The following is a 16,430-nucleotide window of genomic DNA, read 5'->3' on the forward strand; positions in this document are numbered from 1 at the left end:
TATATTTTAAATTATATACATATATACATCATTTAAAAAAAAAATACAGGAGTTCCCATCATGGCACAGTGGTTAACGAATCCGACTAGGAACCATGAGGTTGCGGGTTCGGTCCCTGCCCTTGCTCAGTGGGTTGAGGATCCGGCGTTGCCATGAGCTGTGGTGTAGGTTGCAGACATGGCTCAGATCCCGTGTTGCTGTGGCTCTGGTGTAGGCCAGTGGCTACAGCTTCGATTGGACCCCTAGCCTGGGAACCTCCACATGCTGCTGGAGTGGCCCTAGAAAAGGCAAAAAGACAAAAACAAACAAACAAAAAACCAGTGAGTTCTTTGGAGTTTACTCCTTTTATACCACTTCTCAGCAATTTCAGATGGCAGCTCTGAATCAGTGTGTGTGTGTCCCCTGAAAGACACTGCTAGGCTCCTTGCAGTACTGTAATGCCCGCTTAGAGTGGCATCTCCCTGTTCTGAAGTCAGCCAGATTGCAGGAATGGTTCAGACCAACTTTTAAGGCCACTTGAATCATTTTAGTAAATTAGCTTAGCTACCACCTATTTAACAGTAAGAAAAATTAACTAAAAATTAAAATTGAATAGCTCCATTTAACTCTTGGGCATCTTTTTTAAGCATTTGAAAACAGTGTGAAGCTTGAAATTTTTGCTATGGTTCAAAGGAACATTTGTGACTTGAATTTACAAAGTAACATATATGGGAGTTTATTTCATTTCATAAAGCAAGTGTGTATTTTAATACAGAGGAATTCCAAGTCACATTTTCTTAAGGAAAAACCTTTAAATTCCTTGAGTAGAAAATAAAAAGGGTTCTCTGAGTAATGTGAAAATTTATAATAAAGCTTTAAGAAGAAGTTTTGCCATTAAGGAGAGCACAACTGCATCTCATGGAAGCAGCCTCTTTAATCAGTGCTGTTTCCACTTTACATTCATTCCTTTTTAGCATGATGCCACAGTAGTTATCGATGAAGAATTAGACTTGGCAGTTTTCACTGTAGCAAGGGTGTACTCAAGGCTGAATGTTCACGCTCAGTCAAAAACAGTAATGAAAAACATTAACATCCTCTTATCATATTCTTATCTGCTTTAACCTAGATTAGTAATACACGAAATCTCATGCTGCTCTTTGACATTTTTCATTATTTGTGCAAATAGATCATGACCAGATCTAATGCCTCTGACATTCAAGTAAAGGAGGAATTCAGTTAATATTTATTGAGCTCCAACAGAGTTCATGGAACTCTAGTAAATACCAGAGAATGCAGCTCTGTGTGTGCATCAGGCGGGGTGTGTACAAGTCGCAGTCTGGGTACAAGAAGACAGAGAACTCAGGGAAGAGTGTGATTATGGAAGAGAGCTGGTTATGGAAGTGAAGTTTGAAATCTGGTAGAATGCAACATTCACAATTTACATTTTCTTTTCTTCAATTGTGGGATTAATTTTCTTGCTGCTGCTAGTCAGAGGAGGAGCAGATGAGTTTTTTGTACTGTGAAAATTTATACCAAGCAAAATCTCCTGTGTCCTGGAGGTCATCTTTAGAGTGAGTGACCTCTGGGAAAGATAAGCAGCTCCCATGATAAACCAGCTCACTGTGCCTTACCTCTGTAGAGCATCTTGTGATTTCAATTCTGTCTGCATCTTCCTGAGCAGAGTGCTTTGGAGGACCTGCCAGGGGCTGTGACAGCATATGGAGAATAGAGCCGTGGGAGAGGAGTGGGAACCAAGCTGCTGCTCTGGTCTCCTCTGGACAGAGTCACGCATGGGAATGAGGTTCTGCTTTAGAGAGAGAATCCTACCTTGCCGCCGCCCTGTGGCCTAGAGAGAGGAGCCTGGGGCAGGGATTCTGGGCAGGAAGCTGTTGTGTCCGAGGCAGACTGGGGTGTGCAAACTGTGGCTGTGAGGACAGCTAGAGGAGTGCAAGGGAATGGACCCAGCGGTTGCAGGGTCTCTAGGAGAACTTGGACTGAAAAGAGATTTGTAGGAGAACAGCTGTTTGAGCCAGAGGGTGGCAGAGTAGAGCAGAGACTAAGAGGGATTTGGAACCAGAGCACTGGTGCTTTTCAGAATTAGGGTCATTATTTGCCTTCTTCTCCCAAAAGAAGTAGTATTGCTTCCCTATCTTTTCCCCATGGGTCTGCTGTCACTAAGACATCTTCTAATCGTCTGTGTTCAGAAGGCGTTTCAGTTCATCAGCCACTTGCTGAGCCCCAGCTGTGTGCCAGGCGCTAATTAAGGAGGCAGCCACCAGTGCTGTCTGGGAGAGGACAAGAGAGCGTGGACTGGGCTCTAGGCTGTATCCCTGGGGCCACGGTGTGGCATCCTGGGCAGGCCTGTCAGACTAAGCCTGCTCAGATGCCATTAGGAACTAAAAATGAAATGAGTAAGGCCCTTGGCTAGGGCCTTTATAGCTGTTGGAGTTGGAATTGGAGAAGTCAGGAGGCCTGGTGGCTGGCTGTGGGTGGTGTGGCTGCAGTGCTGTGGTGCTGCCTTTCCGGGGCTCAGGAGTCCTTCAGGATGGTGGCCTGGCTGGGCGGGAGGCCAGCCCTGCCCTCATTGCCCTCTTCTAGGGAGGTGGGCAGATGCCCCAGAGCCTGTTTTAACCTTGGGTGAGGAAGGAACACTGTTTCTGTTTGGGGGGAACCAGGAAAAAGCTTCTCAGAATGGGTATAGCAGCTGAGTTTTCCAGGTCTGCCACCGGACTTCTGTTGAAATCCTGGTCTTACTATTTAAAAACTCTCTTGAGGTAATGTGAGGATTAAACGGAGATACTTTAGATATATGTAAAGCAGTGGTCAGTGTACCTGGTAATAGAACTGAAAAATATTAGTATTATAAACTCATGGACTTGGAGAACAAACTTGTGGTTGCCAGGGAGGTGGGGAGGGAGTGGGATGGACTGGAAATCTAGGGTTTATAGATGCAAACAATTGCATTTCAAGTGGATAAGCAATGAGATCCTGCTGTGTAGCACAGGGAACTATATCTAGTCACTTGTGATGGAACATAATGGAGGATAATGTGAGAAAAAGAATGTATATATGTATGTGTGACTGGGTCATTTTGCTGTACAGCAGAAAATTGACAGAACACTGTAAACCAACCATAATGGAAAAAATAAAAATCATTAAAAAATGTGTTATTAAAGTCCAAAGTGTTACATTCTTATTTCCTTTCAGTTTATAAGTTATCATTCAAAGTCTCTTGGGATGGGCCAAGAAGACACTGAATATTGCTTAAATACTTTGTGTACCTTTACTCATTTTTATTTTTGGTGTTAGATGAGTTCTGGTACAGTCACAGTTAACAGAATCGACAGCTGCATTGAAGATTTCTAGATGATAGAGGCTGGCCTTCACGACTTTGTCATAGTGAAATGCTACCTTCTTTTTAAGCATCTATCAGTGTCAGGATGTGCAGCAGGCCAGTCACTGCATGCTGGGCATGCCTTCTGTTCATGTGCGAGGTAGCACTGATTTTTAACTACTTGTTTTCTTTAGCCTAAAACGTTGAATCTTTTCTTGTAAATTTCTGGTATGTGTGCAGTGTAAATCAGTCAGCTACCAGCTACCACCTGAGATTTCAAATAAAACATCAGTCTGAAATCTTTTTGTAAAATTTATTTATTTATTTATTTATTTATTTATTTGTCTTTTGTCTTTTTAGGGCTGCATCCGCAGCATACGGAGGTTCCTAGGCTAGGGGTCAAATTGGAGCCGCAGCTGCCAGCCTACACCACCGCCACAGCAATGCAGGATCTAAGCTGCGTCTGCAACCTGCACCCCAGTTCATGGCAATGCTGGATCCTTAATCCACTGAGCGAGGCCAGGAACTGAACCTGCATCCTCATGGATACTAGTCGGGTTCATTAACCACTGAGCCACAATGGGAACTCCAAGCCTGGAATCTTAAGGTAACATAGAAAATAGATATCCACAAGCAACTAACTGTAGGCTTGATATCTTGCCTTTAAGATTGAAACTCCTTCTTTGTTTTACTGCATTGTCCTAATTTCTTTTGTTTGCTCATTACCTTCTCAAGGGGTTCTTTATGATGTTGTCCCCAGCTAAATTTCTTCCATTTGCCTTAGGCTTTTCTTGTACTCTGGCGCTCCCATTACTTTTATTGTCCACAAGCTACTGTTTCTGCATACTGATGAAAGGGGGCTGCCTCCTCCTGCTGCATGTGGCTGCACCCGCCACCCTTTTGCAGCTGGCAAGGAACCTGGCACTAGCAGAGGTGCTGCCTGTGGTGAATCCTGATGAGTTGTTTGTATAGACATCCACTTTTCCCATGGAGGCACTGTGTGCCTGGTCCTTGGCTTTCTCTGCCTGGAAGAGGAGGTTTCCATTTGTCTGGGTGTGTAGGGTGGGGGCACATGTCTGTATACACGACATGTAACTAATGTGGATTTAATTATTTTTTCTTAAATTGTAGTGATTTACAGTATTTAAGTCATTTAATTAGAAAAAGACTTTTCTCTACATTCTTACATATTTATCTGGAAAACTGTTTTAACATCCTGGTATTTTATGGCTTTTGTAGCCCATCAGCTTTTCTTTAATCAGCAAACCATGCTACTACTGGGCACTTGATGAAAAAGGCTGCCTTGAGCTACCACTTGTTTGTGCCCTGGGGCTGACTGCATTTCACACTCACCGCCCCCCCACCTCCGGTCCAGTGTGCTCCTCGATGATGACCACACCACTTGGTTCTCTCATTATAGGCTGAGAAGATGCTGAGCTTGGCAGGTGGCCAGTGGGGTGGGGGATGATGGGGAGGGTGGTGTGGAAAGGTTTCTGAACTGTTTATTCACTGCTTCTCCAACTTAGTACAATTAATTATAACTATTTAAAGGTAGCTTTTAATTTTCAGAGTTTTAAGTGATTTCTTTATAATTATGTACAGCTATAATTATGTGACTTTTGATAAAATGTGGCTTAAAGAAAAGAGCATTCAGTAGTCTAGAGGTCAGAAAACTTTGTTCTAAAGGTTTTACTACTTAGGTCGGGAAGTGACATTGAGCGAGTCTAATCTCTCCGTGCCCCAGTTTCTATAAATGGAGATTATGGAAGGAGATGCCCTTCCCCTCTTTCATGGAGACAGAAAGGACAACATGTAAAACATCCTTCTAAAAAGTCCAGGAAGCAGGTGATGCTTATGACAGTGGTAACAAAACTGGTCTTTAGCTGTCCTTTTCAAATACTGAAAATCAAAAAATGTGTTTCAAAATGAATTGAAACAGTCCTTAGAAGGTGTTTAGCAAGCCAAATGTAATAAGTCATATTAGCAAACATTGAAATCCAGTGGGAGAACCCACTGGGAATTTGTACTGATTACGCAAGGCTGAGAAATTTTCATTTAGGCTGAGGATTTGTTTTTCAACAATTCTGTGAATGCCTGGCCTCTTTAGTAAAATGGAAAGTTGATGGGAGTTTTAATCAGTTGTGTTAGGGGACTGAATGGGGAGAAGACTGAGGGAGAGAGAAAAGAGGGCAGGTAGGTTGTAGGTAGGTGTTCACCATGAGGCTGGGCAGAAGGAAACCTCGGTCAGTCGTGGGAAAGAGTTCCTCACTTTAGGTTCTTGGAGCTAAGAGAAAACCTTCCCAGACACTTGAAAATAGTGTCAGTCTTGCCACGGAGATCGTGGTTCCTAAGCAGCTGCTTCCTCTGTCTCACTCTAAAGGATTCCAAAGCCCTTGGGCTAAGATAAGTTGATTTTCATGGCAGCTCTGCCAGTTGTGGTGGGTGATTACAAAAGAAGCCCAGCTTTGTTGTTTGTGTGGAATGACTTTCTGAGATTTCAGAAGGCCAGTTTTTAAATACATACTTTTTAATGGAGGAGACAATGGAGCTGTTTGCAGTGGTGGAAACAAGTCCTGTTATCTTACAGTGAAGGAAATGAGCTGTGCACACGTTACATTAAGGACTTGTGGATGGCTACTGCTCTGTTTTTGCAATCATGGGAGCCTGGAAACTATCTGAATGCCAGCAGTGAATCATGGATTGAATAAGTTATTATAGGTGCATAAAATCTACCTCCCCCACATAACGTACACAGTTTTACTTAAAACTATTTTTATATATACACTGTTTTAAGCATTTTTTAATATGTTTATAAACATTGAAAATGAATGGTAGGGGCTTTTTGTTGGGTGAAATACACCTAAGATAAAATTTACCATTTTAATCATTTTTAAGTGTACAGTTTAGTGGCATAAAATACATTCACATTTTTGTGCAACCATCATACCATGGTGAGGTTTAAAAAGCTAATTTTTGCAAGGTTTACATTTTTTTTACGAGTATGTTGCTTTTATACTAAAAACTGTATTTAAGATTACAGTCTAAGACATTGTTTTAGCTTTGTGACACTGGACAAGTTTAACATTTTTTGCCATCTGTGAAGGAGGGTAATTAAATGTACCTCTCTCATAGTGTCTTATAAAGATGAAACAAGTGTATTCATGTATTTACATGTTTATTTGTATTTTTTTAGGCTTGACACAAAACCAGCACTATTCTGAGTGTTGGCTGTTATTAGTCACATATGTGATCTGAGGGTGTGAAAGGTAAAATAAGACTTTGAAAACCAAATAAAGTGCCACATGTTGTTTTATAGGTCAGGTAATGTACTACTAGATATTGAATAAGGTTTACATTTGAAAGCATAAGTAAGTTAGTATTCTTAGTGGAGTATAATATACCACTTAGAACAGACTTAGAATTTCTAAAAGATGTACAGTTTATATAAGTAATGAAAATAGGTTATTTGCCTGTAGTATATGAGCCTCTACTTACTACTGTACTTTCACACACCTCATCCTGAGTTCACTGGTGTTGTATAAATTGGCGTGTCCAGTGGTAAAAAAAATCAATTGAGAACATTTGCTCAATTCACCCAAAATAGTAGTAATTAATAACAATAATAATGTTAATATTATCTCATGCTTAAGGTTTTTTAAATAAATTTGTCCTAATTGTTAGTGTTTGCTATCATGTCAAACAGGATTTTTTTTTTTTTTTTTGCTTTTTAGGGCCACACCTGCAGCATATGGAGGTTCCCAGGCTAGGGCTCGAATCAGAGCTTCAGCTGCTGGCCTACGCCACAGCAATGCCAGATCCAAGCCTCATCTGAGGCCTACACCACAGCTCATGGCAGTGTCGGATCCTTAACCCACTGAGCGAGGCCAGGGCTCGAACCTGCAACCTCATGGTTCCAAGGCAGATTTGTTTCCAGTGTGCCATAATGGGAACTCCCAGAAACAGGAAAATTTTTCAAATTTAATTTTTATGTTATATTGGAGTATAGGCGATTTACAATATTATATTAGTTTCAGGTATACAGAAAAGTGATTCAGTTATACATATATCCACTCTTTTTCAGATTCTTTTCCCATATAGGTTATTACAGAATATTTAGTACATTCCCTGTGCTGTACAGTAGGTCTTTATTGATTATCTATTTTATATAAAGTAGTTTGTTTGTGTTAACCCCAAACTCCTAACGTATCCCTCCCCCTCATCTTTCCTCTTTGGAAACCGTAAGTTTGTTTTGTGTGACTCTATTTGGTAAATAAGTTCATTTTTATCATTTTTTTAGATTTCACATATAAGCGATATCATATACTTATCTTTCTCTGTCTTAGTATGATTTCTGGGTCCAACTCTGTTGCTGCAAATGGCATTTTGCCATTCTTTTTATGGCTGAGTAATACTCCATTGTATATATGTATAACACATCTTCTTTATCCATGCCTCTGTTGATGGACTTTTACATTGCTTCTATGTCTTGGCTATTGTAAACAGTGCTGCAGTAAACATTGGGGTGCATGTATCTTTTTGAAATAGAATTTTCTCTGGATGTATGTCCAGCAGTGGGATTGCTGGATCATGTGGTAGCTCTCGCTCTCTTTTTAGTTTTTTTTTTTTTTTTTTTAATAGCCACACCTGCAGCAAATGGAAGTTCCCAGGCCAGGGATTGAATCTGAGCTGCAGCTGTGACTTATGCCACAGCTGTGGCAATGCTGGGTCCTTTAACCCACTGTGCCAGGCCAGGGATCGAACCTGCACTGATGCAATAGCCTGAACCACTGTGGTCAGAATCTTAACCCACGGTGCCACAGCAAGAACTCCTACTCCTTTTTTGTTTTGTTTTGTTTTGTTTTTTTAAGGGCTATACCTGAAGCATGTGGAAGTTCCCAGGCTAGGGGTCGAGAATTGGAGCTGCAGTTGCCAGCTTGTGCCATAGCTACAATAGTACTGGATCCAGGCTGCATCTGTGGCAATGCTGGATCCGTAACCCATCCAGCGAGGCCAGAGATCAAACCTGCATCCTTACAGGCATTGTGTCAGGTTCTTAACCCACTGAGGCACAACAAGAACTCCTATTTTTAGTTTTTTTAGTTTTTTTTTTTTTTTTAAAGAAACTTACATGCTGTTCACCATAGTGGTTACACCAATTTAAATTCCCAGCAACAGCGTAGGGAGGATCCCTTTGCTCCACACCCTCTCACAGCCTTTGTTACTTGTAGACTTTTGAATGTGAGGTGATACATCATTGTAGTGTTGATTTGAATTTCTCTAATAATTTTTGATATTTTAATATCTTTTCATTTGCTTTTTTAAAAATTTTTATTGAAGTGTAGCTGATACAGATTATTACAGAATATTGGGTAGAGCTCCCTGTGTTATGCAGCAGCTCCCTGTTGGCCAGTCGTTCCATATACCACAGTGCGTGTATGCCTTTCCCAACCCCCTATCCCCTTTGGTAGCTACAAGTTTGTTTTCTATGTCTGGGAGTCTGTTTCTGTTTTATAAATGAGTTCATTTGTATCATTTTTTAAGATTCCCCATATAAATGACAGCATAGGATATCTTTTTTGTACTTAGTATGATAATCTCCTAAGTCCATCCATGTTGCCGCAAATATTCTGTTATATATGCATAAATGCTATAGTATACCTTTATCTATTCATCTGTTGATTGACATTTAGGTTGCTTCCATATCTTGGCTCTTGTAAGTAGTGCTACAGTGAACATTGGGGTGCATGTATCTTTTTAAATTATAGTTTTCTCTAGGTATATTCCTGGGAGTGGGATTGCTGAATCATCTGGTCCTTCCATTTTTAGTTTAAGGAACCTCTATACTGTTTTCCATAGTGGCTGCACCAATTTACATTCCCAACAGTGTAGGAGGCTTCCCTTTCCCCCCCACCCTCTACAGCATTTATTATTTGTAGACTTCTTGATGATGGCCATTCTAGCTGGTATGAGGTGGTAGGTACCTTATAGTAGTTTTGATTTGTATCTCTCTAATAATAATTAATGATGTTGAACATCTTTTCATGTGGTTTTTTTTTTTTGGCCATATGTATGTCTTCTTTGGAGAAATGTCTTTTTAGAACTTTTGCTTATTTTTGACTGGGTTTTTTGTTGTTGAGCTATATGAATTGTTTGTATATTTTGGAGATTAATCCCTTGTCAGTCACTTCATTTGCAAATATTTTCTCCCATTCTGTAAGTTGTCTTTTCATTTTATTTCCTTTGCTGTGCAAAATCTTTGTTTTTATTTTCATTACTCTAAGGAGGTGAATCTGAAAAGAAATTTCTATTTAGAACTTATGACCATTTTTTGATTGGGTTTGTATAATTTCCAAAATACTTGAACAGTATAGCTATGTGTATATTTTGGATATTAAGCCCTCATTGGTCGCATTGTTTGCGAATATTTCCTCCCTGTCCATAGGTTGTCTTTTTTTGTTTATGGTTTCTTTTGCTGTACAAAATCTTGTAAGTATGATTATATCCCATTTTTAAATTTTTGCTTTTATTTTTTTGCCTTGGGAGTCTGACCTAAGAAAACATTGGTACAATTTATGTCAGAGAATGTTCTGCCTGTGTTCTCTTCTAGGAGTTTTATAGTGTCATGTCTTATATTTAAATCTTTGAGTTTATTTTTGTGTATGGTATGAGGGTGTGTTCTGACTTCATTGATTTGCATGCAACTGTCCAACTTTTCCAGCACCACTTGCTGAATGAAGTTCAAGATTATCTTTTCTCCATTGTATATTGTTGCCTCCTTTGATAAAAATTTATTGACAGTAGGTGTCTGGGTTTATTTCTGGGTTTTCTATTCTGTTCCACTGATCCATATGTCTGTTTTTGTGACCACACCACACTGTTAAGTTTACTGTAGCTTTGTACTACTGCCTGAAATCTGGGAGGGTTATGCCTTCTGCCTTGTTCTTTTCTCATCTCTCTCTCTCTTTTTTTTTGGCTTTTTAGGGCCATACCTACAGCACATGGAGGTTCCCAGGCTAGGGGTTAAATCAGAGCTGTAGCTGCTGGCCTGTGCCACAGCAATACGGGATACAGGCTCATCTGCGACCTACACCACAGCTCACCTGGTCCTCATGGATGCTAATCGGGTTCATTAACCACTGAGCCACTATGGGAACTCCATCTTTTTATTTTCTTAATGGTATCTTTTGAAAAACAGAACTTGTAAATTTCAGTGAACTCAGATTCTCACCTTTTTCAACTTTTGGGTTTGTTTTTCTGATGTTGAGCTCCATGAGCTATTTGTATAGTTCGGAGATCAATCCCTTGTTGGTCGCTTCATTTGCAGCTATTTTTCTCTTATTCTGTGGGTTGTCTAAACAGGGAAAATGTTTTACTGAAAAACTATAAATAGTTACATTCAACTTGTCATTTTTTTTTTTTTTTTTTAAGGGCTGTACCTGTGGCATATGGAAATTAACAAGCTAGGGGGTTGAATCTGAGCTATAGCTGTCAGTCTACACCACAGCAACATGGGATCTGAACTTCATCTGCGGTCTACACCACAGCTCACAGCAATGCTGGATCCTTAACCCACTGAGAAAGCCAGGGATCCTCATGGATACTAGTCGGGTTTGTTACCACTGAACCATGGTGGGAACTCCCATTTTTTTCTTTTTACTTTTGTTTCTTTCAGTTGTGGTTTGTTTTGGAGGACATGTACTTCTCTTTGTGAGTTTAAGTTGCATGTAATATAGTCATATTTTTTGCTAATAAAGTGCTTCTTTATTCATGTCATAAAATTGCACAAGTCTGTTTGATGAGGTGGTTTTCCTGGTCCTCAGCTGTACAGTGTATGGGTTAAAGCCCCACTGGCTTACGTGGCATTGTTATTTGAGGGTTTTTTCTTTTTTTAAAGAATACACTTTGCCTGGTTTCTTTCTTTTTTTTTTTTTTCTTTTTAGGGCCACACCTACAGCATATGGAAGTTCTGAGGCTAGGGGTCCAATCAGAACTACAGCTGCCGGCCTACACCATAGCCACATGGGATCCAAGCTGTGTCTGTGACCTACACCACAGCTCACGGCAACGCCAGATCCTTAATCCACTGAACAAGGCCAGGGATCGAACTCGCATCCTCATGGTTACTAGTCAGATTCCTTTCCACGTAGCCACAACAGGAAATCCCTGTTTGAGTTTCTTTACTGAGTTGTTGTGAATACCACAAAGAAGATGTTCCTTTATTTATTTATTTATTTATTTATTTTGTCTTTTGTCTTTTGCTGTTGTTGTTGTTGTTGCTATTTCTTGGGCCGCTCCCGTGGCATATGGAGGTTCCCAGGCTAGGGGCTGAATCGGAGCTGTAGCCACCGGCCTACGCCAGAGCCACAGCAACGCGGGATCCGAGCCACGTCTGCAACCTACACCACAGCTCACGGCAACACCGGATCGTTAACCCACTGAGCCAGGGCAGGGACCGAACCCGCAACCTCATGGTTCCTAGTCAGATTCGTTAACCACTGCGCCACGACGGGAACTCCTTTTAGTTATATTTTTAATGTAGATACCCTGTCCTTCTAAAATACTTTATTTTTTTATTTTTTGTCTTTTTGCCATTTCTTGGGCCGCTCCCGCGGCATATGGAGGTTCCCAGGCTAGGGGTCTAATTGGAGCCGGAGCCACAGGCCTACGCCAGAGCCACAGCAATGCAGGATCTGAGCCGCGTCTGTGACCTACACCACAGCTCACGGCAACGCCGGATCCTTAACCCACTGAGCAAGGGCAGGGATCGAACCCACAACCTCATGGTTCCTAGTCGGATTCGTTAACCACTGCGCCACGACGGGAACTCCAAAATACTTTATTTTTGATTCATATTTACGTGATGTACCTCACACCAGGTAAGCAGAGTGTGGCAAGGACCGGAAAGTGTAAAAGTTCTTCAAAGAGGTTTAACTTCAAAATGAATATTGCCATTTTGAATGAGGTAGAAATGGAAAAAACTTTCATTTTGTGAGTCATATTTTATGTCAGTTTTTGTGAGCTTAAAATTCTATATATTATATAAAAATATTTTATATTTTTATAAAATATTAATATTAACATATATATAATTCCATATATTATAAATTAGTAATAACATTTGCATTATTTTACTGCTTTACCTTTAAGTTGTTTGCAATGCTTGATAGAGATATAACATACCTAACACATAAAGATATATACTGATTATTCTTATGGTTCTGATAATGTAATATCACTGAAAAGTAACTGAAAATATTTGTAGTTGGTCTCTCCCAAACACTTTATGGGTGTCATACACACTTTTATAAATTAAGTAGTAAAGAATATTTTCTTGTGACTGTTTATTCATTGAACTTAATTTTTCACTGAAACTTAGAGAAACAAAAGATACTAATTTCTATAATTATACTTCGAAAAAGAGAAGAAACCTGTGAGTTTCTGTGGGTGTGATATAAATACCCAGAACATGGTAGGTCTTCCATTAAATTTGTCAAATATTTGAGTACCTATGCTGACAAGACATCCATCCCCTTCCTTGATGAAGTTTTAGAAGATGCCTGATTTACCCCTGAGGAGTGTGTGACATAGCAAAGAGAGATCAAATGAGGTTGTGAATTGTTTAAATAGAAGTTTCTGATAGGGAGTTCCCATCGTGGCGCAGTGGTTAACGAATCTGACTAGGAACCATGAGGTTGTGGGTTCGGTCCCTGCCCTTGCTCAGTGGGTTAAGGATCCGGCGTCGCCGTGTGCTGTGGTATAGGCTGCAGATGCAGCTCGGATCCTGAGTTGCTGTGGCTGTGGTGTAGGCCGGTGGCTACAGCTCCGATTCGACCCCTAGCCTGGGAACCTCCATATGGTGCGGGAGTGGCCCAAGAAATGGCAAAAAGACAAAAAAAAAAAAAAAAAAAAGGAGTTTGTATATATACTTAGAAACTAGAGGGTTAAAGGATATTTCTGTGAGAATAAAACTGGAAGTGGTTTCTTTGGGAAAGAGGAGAGAGTGTGGGGTAGAAGGCATATATTTTAACTTTTTGAACTTTTAACCATACATTATTTATTTATGTATTTATTTTTTTGGCTAAGTCTGAGGCATGTGGAAGTTCCTAGGCCAGGGATTGAAACCATGCCATAGCAGTGACCTAAGTTGCTGCAGTGACAGCACCAGATCCTTAACCCTCTGTGCCAGAAGGGAAATCCAATTTTTAAAATAATGCCATGTTTCAATTAACTTAAGAGATGCTATAATCATTAAGACAAGAATTTCTTTTCAGATGGGCCTGCCGAAGCACCAGTGACAAATGGGAACACAGCCACGGTGCCAGCCCTGAATGATGATCTGGACATCTTTGGACCCATGATTTCTAATCCCTTACCCACAACTGTCATGCCCCCAGGTCAGGTATGTGGTAAGAATGTGGTTTTACAGGATCACTGTTTATTTTCTTTTTGGGAAGTTACGAAGTTTTAATTTTGAATTGTTTCGGATTTGAAAGCCTCTTGATCTTTAGGCCTTGAATTGACAAACTTACTTAGCCTGCAGCTTGTTTTTGCCAATAAAGATTTATTGGAACACAGCCACTACAGTTTATGGACACATTGTCTGTGGCTGCCTTCACTCTACAAAAGTAAATTGAGTGGTTGCGTCATTGTATGACCCACAAAGCCTAAATAATCACTGTCTAAAGTTTTCGAACCCCTTGCTTTAGACAGTGTTTAGTTGTCTGGGAAAACTCAGACAATTTCAACCTTGATTGTGATCAACAAGGATACTTACTTAAGAGGTTTTTAAACTGTGAATGTATAAACATCGTCTGGGAGCCAGTAGTTCTTTTCTTGTGCTCTATTTTGGCATCCCCCAGATAGTGTTTCCTTCTGGTTGCAGGAAAATGAAGAACAAGAAATTGTAGCAAACTCAGTCAGTACTCATACTCTTTTTTTGAAGATAGAATATTTTTTTAGCCTTAAGACCTACATTTCTTTTTTTATTTTAATGACTTTCTAAAAACTATTTAGAAAATAATATTAATGATTGGAATTTTTTAAAAAGTATCAGTTGGGAGTTCCCGTTGTGGGTCAGCAGTAATGAACCTGACTAGTATCCATGAGAATGCAGGTTCGATCCCTGGCCTTGCTCAGTGGGTTAAAGATCTGGCATTGCCATGATCTGTGGTGTAGGTCAAAGATGTAGCTCGGATCTGGCATTTCTGTGGCCATGGTGTAGGCCCGCAGCTGTAGCTCTGATTTAATCGCTAGCCTGGGAACTTACTGCAGGTGCTACCCTAAAAAGCAAAAAAAAAAAAAAAAAATGAGTAAAGAAATTTTGACTTGCCTTCTTGACATGATATAAAATTTCTTTTTTGCCTTTATTCCTTTTTTAGAATTGTAAATTGTTAAATATTTTAAGTATTTTTTCAGCTTTATTGAGGTATAATTGAAAAATAAAATTATATCTAAAGCATATAATGTAATGAGTTGATATATGTATTGTGAAAATTACCTACCGTCAAGGTAATTGGCACATCTGTCATCTCACAGTTACTTTTTTTTTTTTTTTGCGAGAATGCTTAAAATCTGCTTTGATCCAATTTCAGGTATACTGTACAGTATAATCATCTATAGCTATTCTGTTATACATTAGATCCTCAGATCTTATTCATCTTATAACTGAACATTTCTACCTTTATATTTCTTCCACTCCCCAGGCCCTGGTAGCTACCATTCTGCTCTGTTTCTATGAGTTGAACTTTTTTTTTTTTTTTTTTTAAGATTCCATATATAACTGATACCATGCAGTATTTATCTTTAAGGTGAAATGTATAAAGTTTTAGGACTGTAGGTTACTCTTAAGCATACAACTTAAGATTCTACTTTAAATTTACAGATAAGCAATGAGTTTACTATTAATTCAGCATAATTTTTGAGGTGAAGTATTTGCTTTTCTCTAGAAAAACTGAGCCAAATGGAATTGTTTGGATGGAAAGCTTTAGCAAGAACCTATGCTTTGTCTTATAAAGATGACTAATTATACATGTTTTTATTAGATTATATTTATTGTCATAATGATAGTCATTGCATAATTAACACTAGAGTTGAGCCAATAGATTTCTTAAGAATCATTAGTTTAAGTGGATCTTTATCCAGATTATCTGCAGCATTACTGTTTATTTTCAGAGAAGATAGCTGTATTTTATGGCTTTGCCCCTTCTCCCTCCCCCAGCACATATGAAGAAGGACTAAGTATTGCTACTGTTGTTTCAATTAACATTAATTACCTTGTGAAAGTGTGTGGGCATGGGGTATGCCTGTGATGGTAAAAAAAATTCTAATGCTAATATTGTGGTTATAAAAAGAAGTATTTAGGATATTTGACAATGTGAGCATAAAAAGCAATTTCTATTGGTGGAGCGTTCTGGTGAGGCCAGCTCATCTGCTAGATTCTTTAGATTCCAAGGGTATGAGGGCTTATTTGCAGGCAGCCTGGAGGAAAAGCCCCAGATCTGAGGCCTCAGTTACCTCCGTGCTTTGTTCAGAGTCAGGGCAGTGAGTGCAACAGTGACATTTCTCTCATGGAAAACTGTGGGTGCAGCTCCTCATTCATGAGGGGCTGCTCCGGCCTTCATGCTTCAGGCATTCTGCATCGTAACTGAGAAGACAGCAGAGCAGTTTTTAAAAGTCACACCTAATTCTTTTTCTGGAACCATTTATTTGGACCAAAATCGTGTCCGTTTTATTGAGCCCTCTGAAATAATTGGGTGAACAGAACTACCTTCCATCTAAACTGTTTTCAAAATAATGTCTTTGAAAGTCAGGGGAGGGTGGGTTGAAGTACACATTTTCTGCACACACTGGCACATAATTTACTAATTTTGGTGAGGTTTTATTACGTGAAATTGAATGGACCCCAGCAGGAGTTACTCTGAACCCTTTCTTCTTTCACTCCTCATTTTATTTTGTGAGTGTCATACAAATTCCAGTAAAAGCTTTCCCACTTGTGTGAGTATGCGCTGGACTGATGTCATTATCTGATTTCGTACCTGGCTGTGCAGTCTTCCCTGAGGGGTTGGACACACTCAGCTGATTGGAGAGGACATGTGAACTGGGGGTAAAGGGGAGGCAT

The 16,430-nt window shown here is 39.7% G+C and overlaps 1 protein-coding gene across 7 annotated transcripts in view; it reads left to right on the forward strand.

Annotated features, from left to right (window-relative positions):
• The window catches only part of SMAP1 (small ArfGAP 1), a 160,821-nt gene that overhangs the window by 138,173 nt on the left and 6,218 nt on the right, over nucleotides 1-16,430 (forward strand). For all 7 annotated transcript variants that reach the window (XM_021089472.2, XM_084958811.1, XM_005659254.4 and 4 more), the window contains one exon: nucleotides 13,585-13,712. In XM_021089472.2, the coding sequence (XP_020945131.1) occupies nucleotides 13,585-13,712 (128 nt within the window). The remainder of the gene's footprint in view (nucleotides 1-13,584; nucleotides 13,713-16,430) is intronic.

The sequence above is a fragment of the Sus scrofa genome, chromosome 1 (assembly GCF_054392235.1).
Source record: "Sus scrofa isolate SSC_HxYL_T2T_F1_AM1 chromosome 1, Sscrofa_HxYL_maternal_Yorkshire_Landrace_v2.0, whole genome shotgun sequence".
Lineage (NCBI taxonomy): Eukaryota > Metazoa > Chordata > Mammalia > Artiodactyla > Suidae > Sus > Sus scrofa.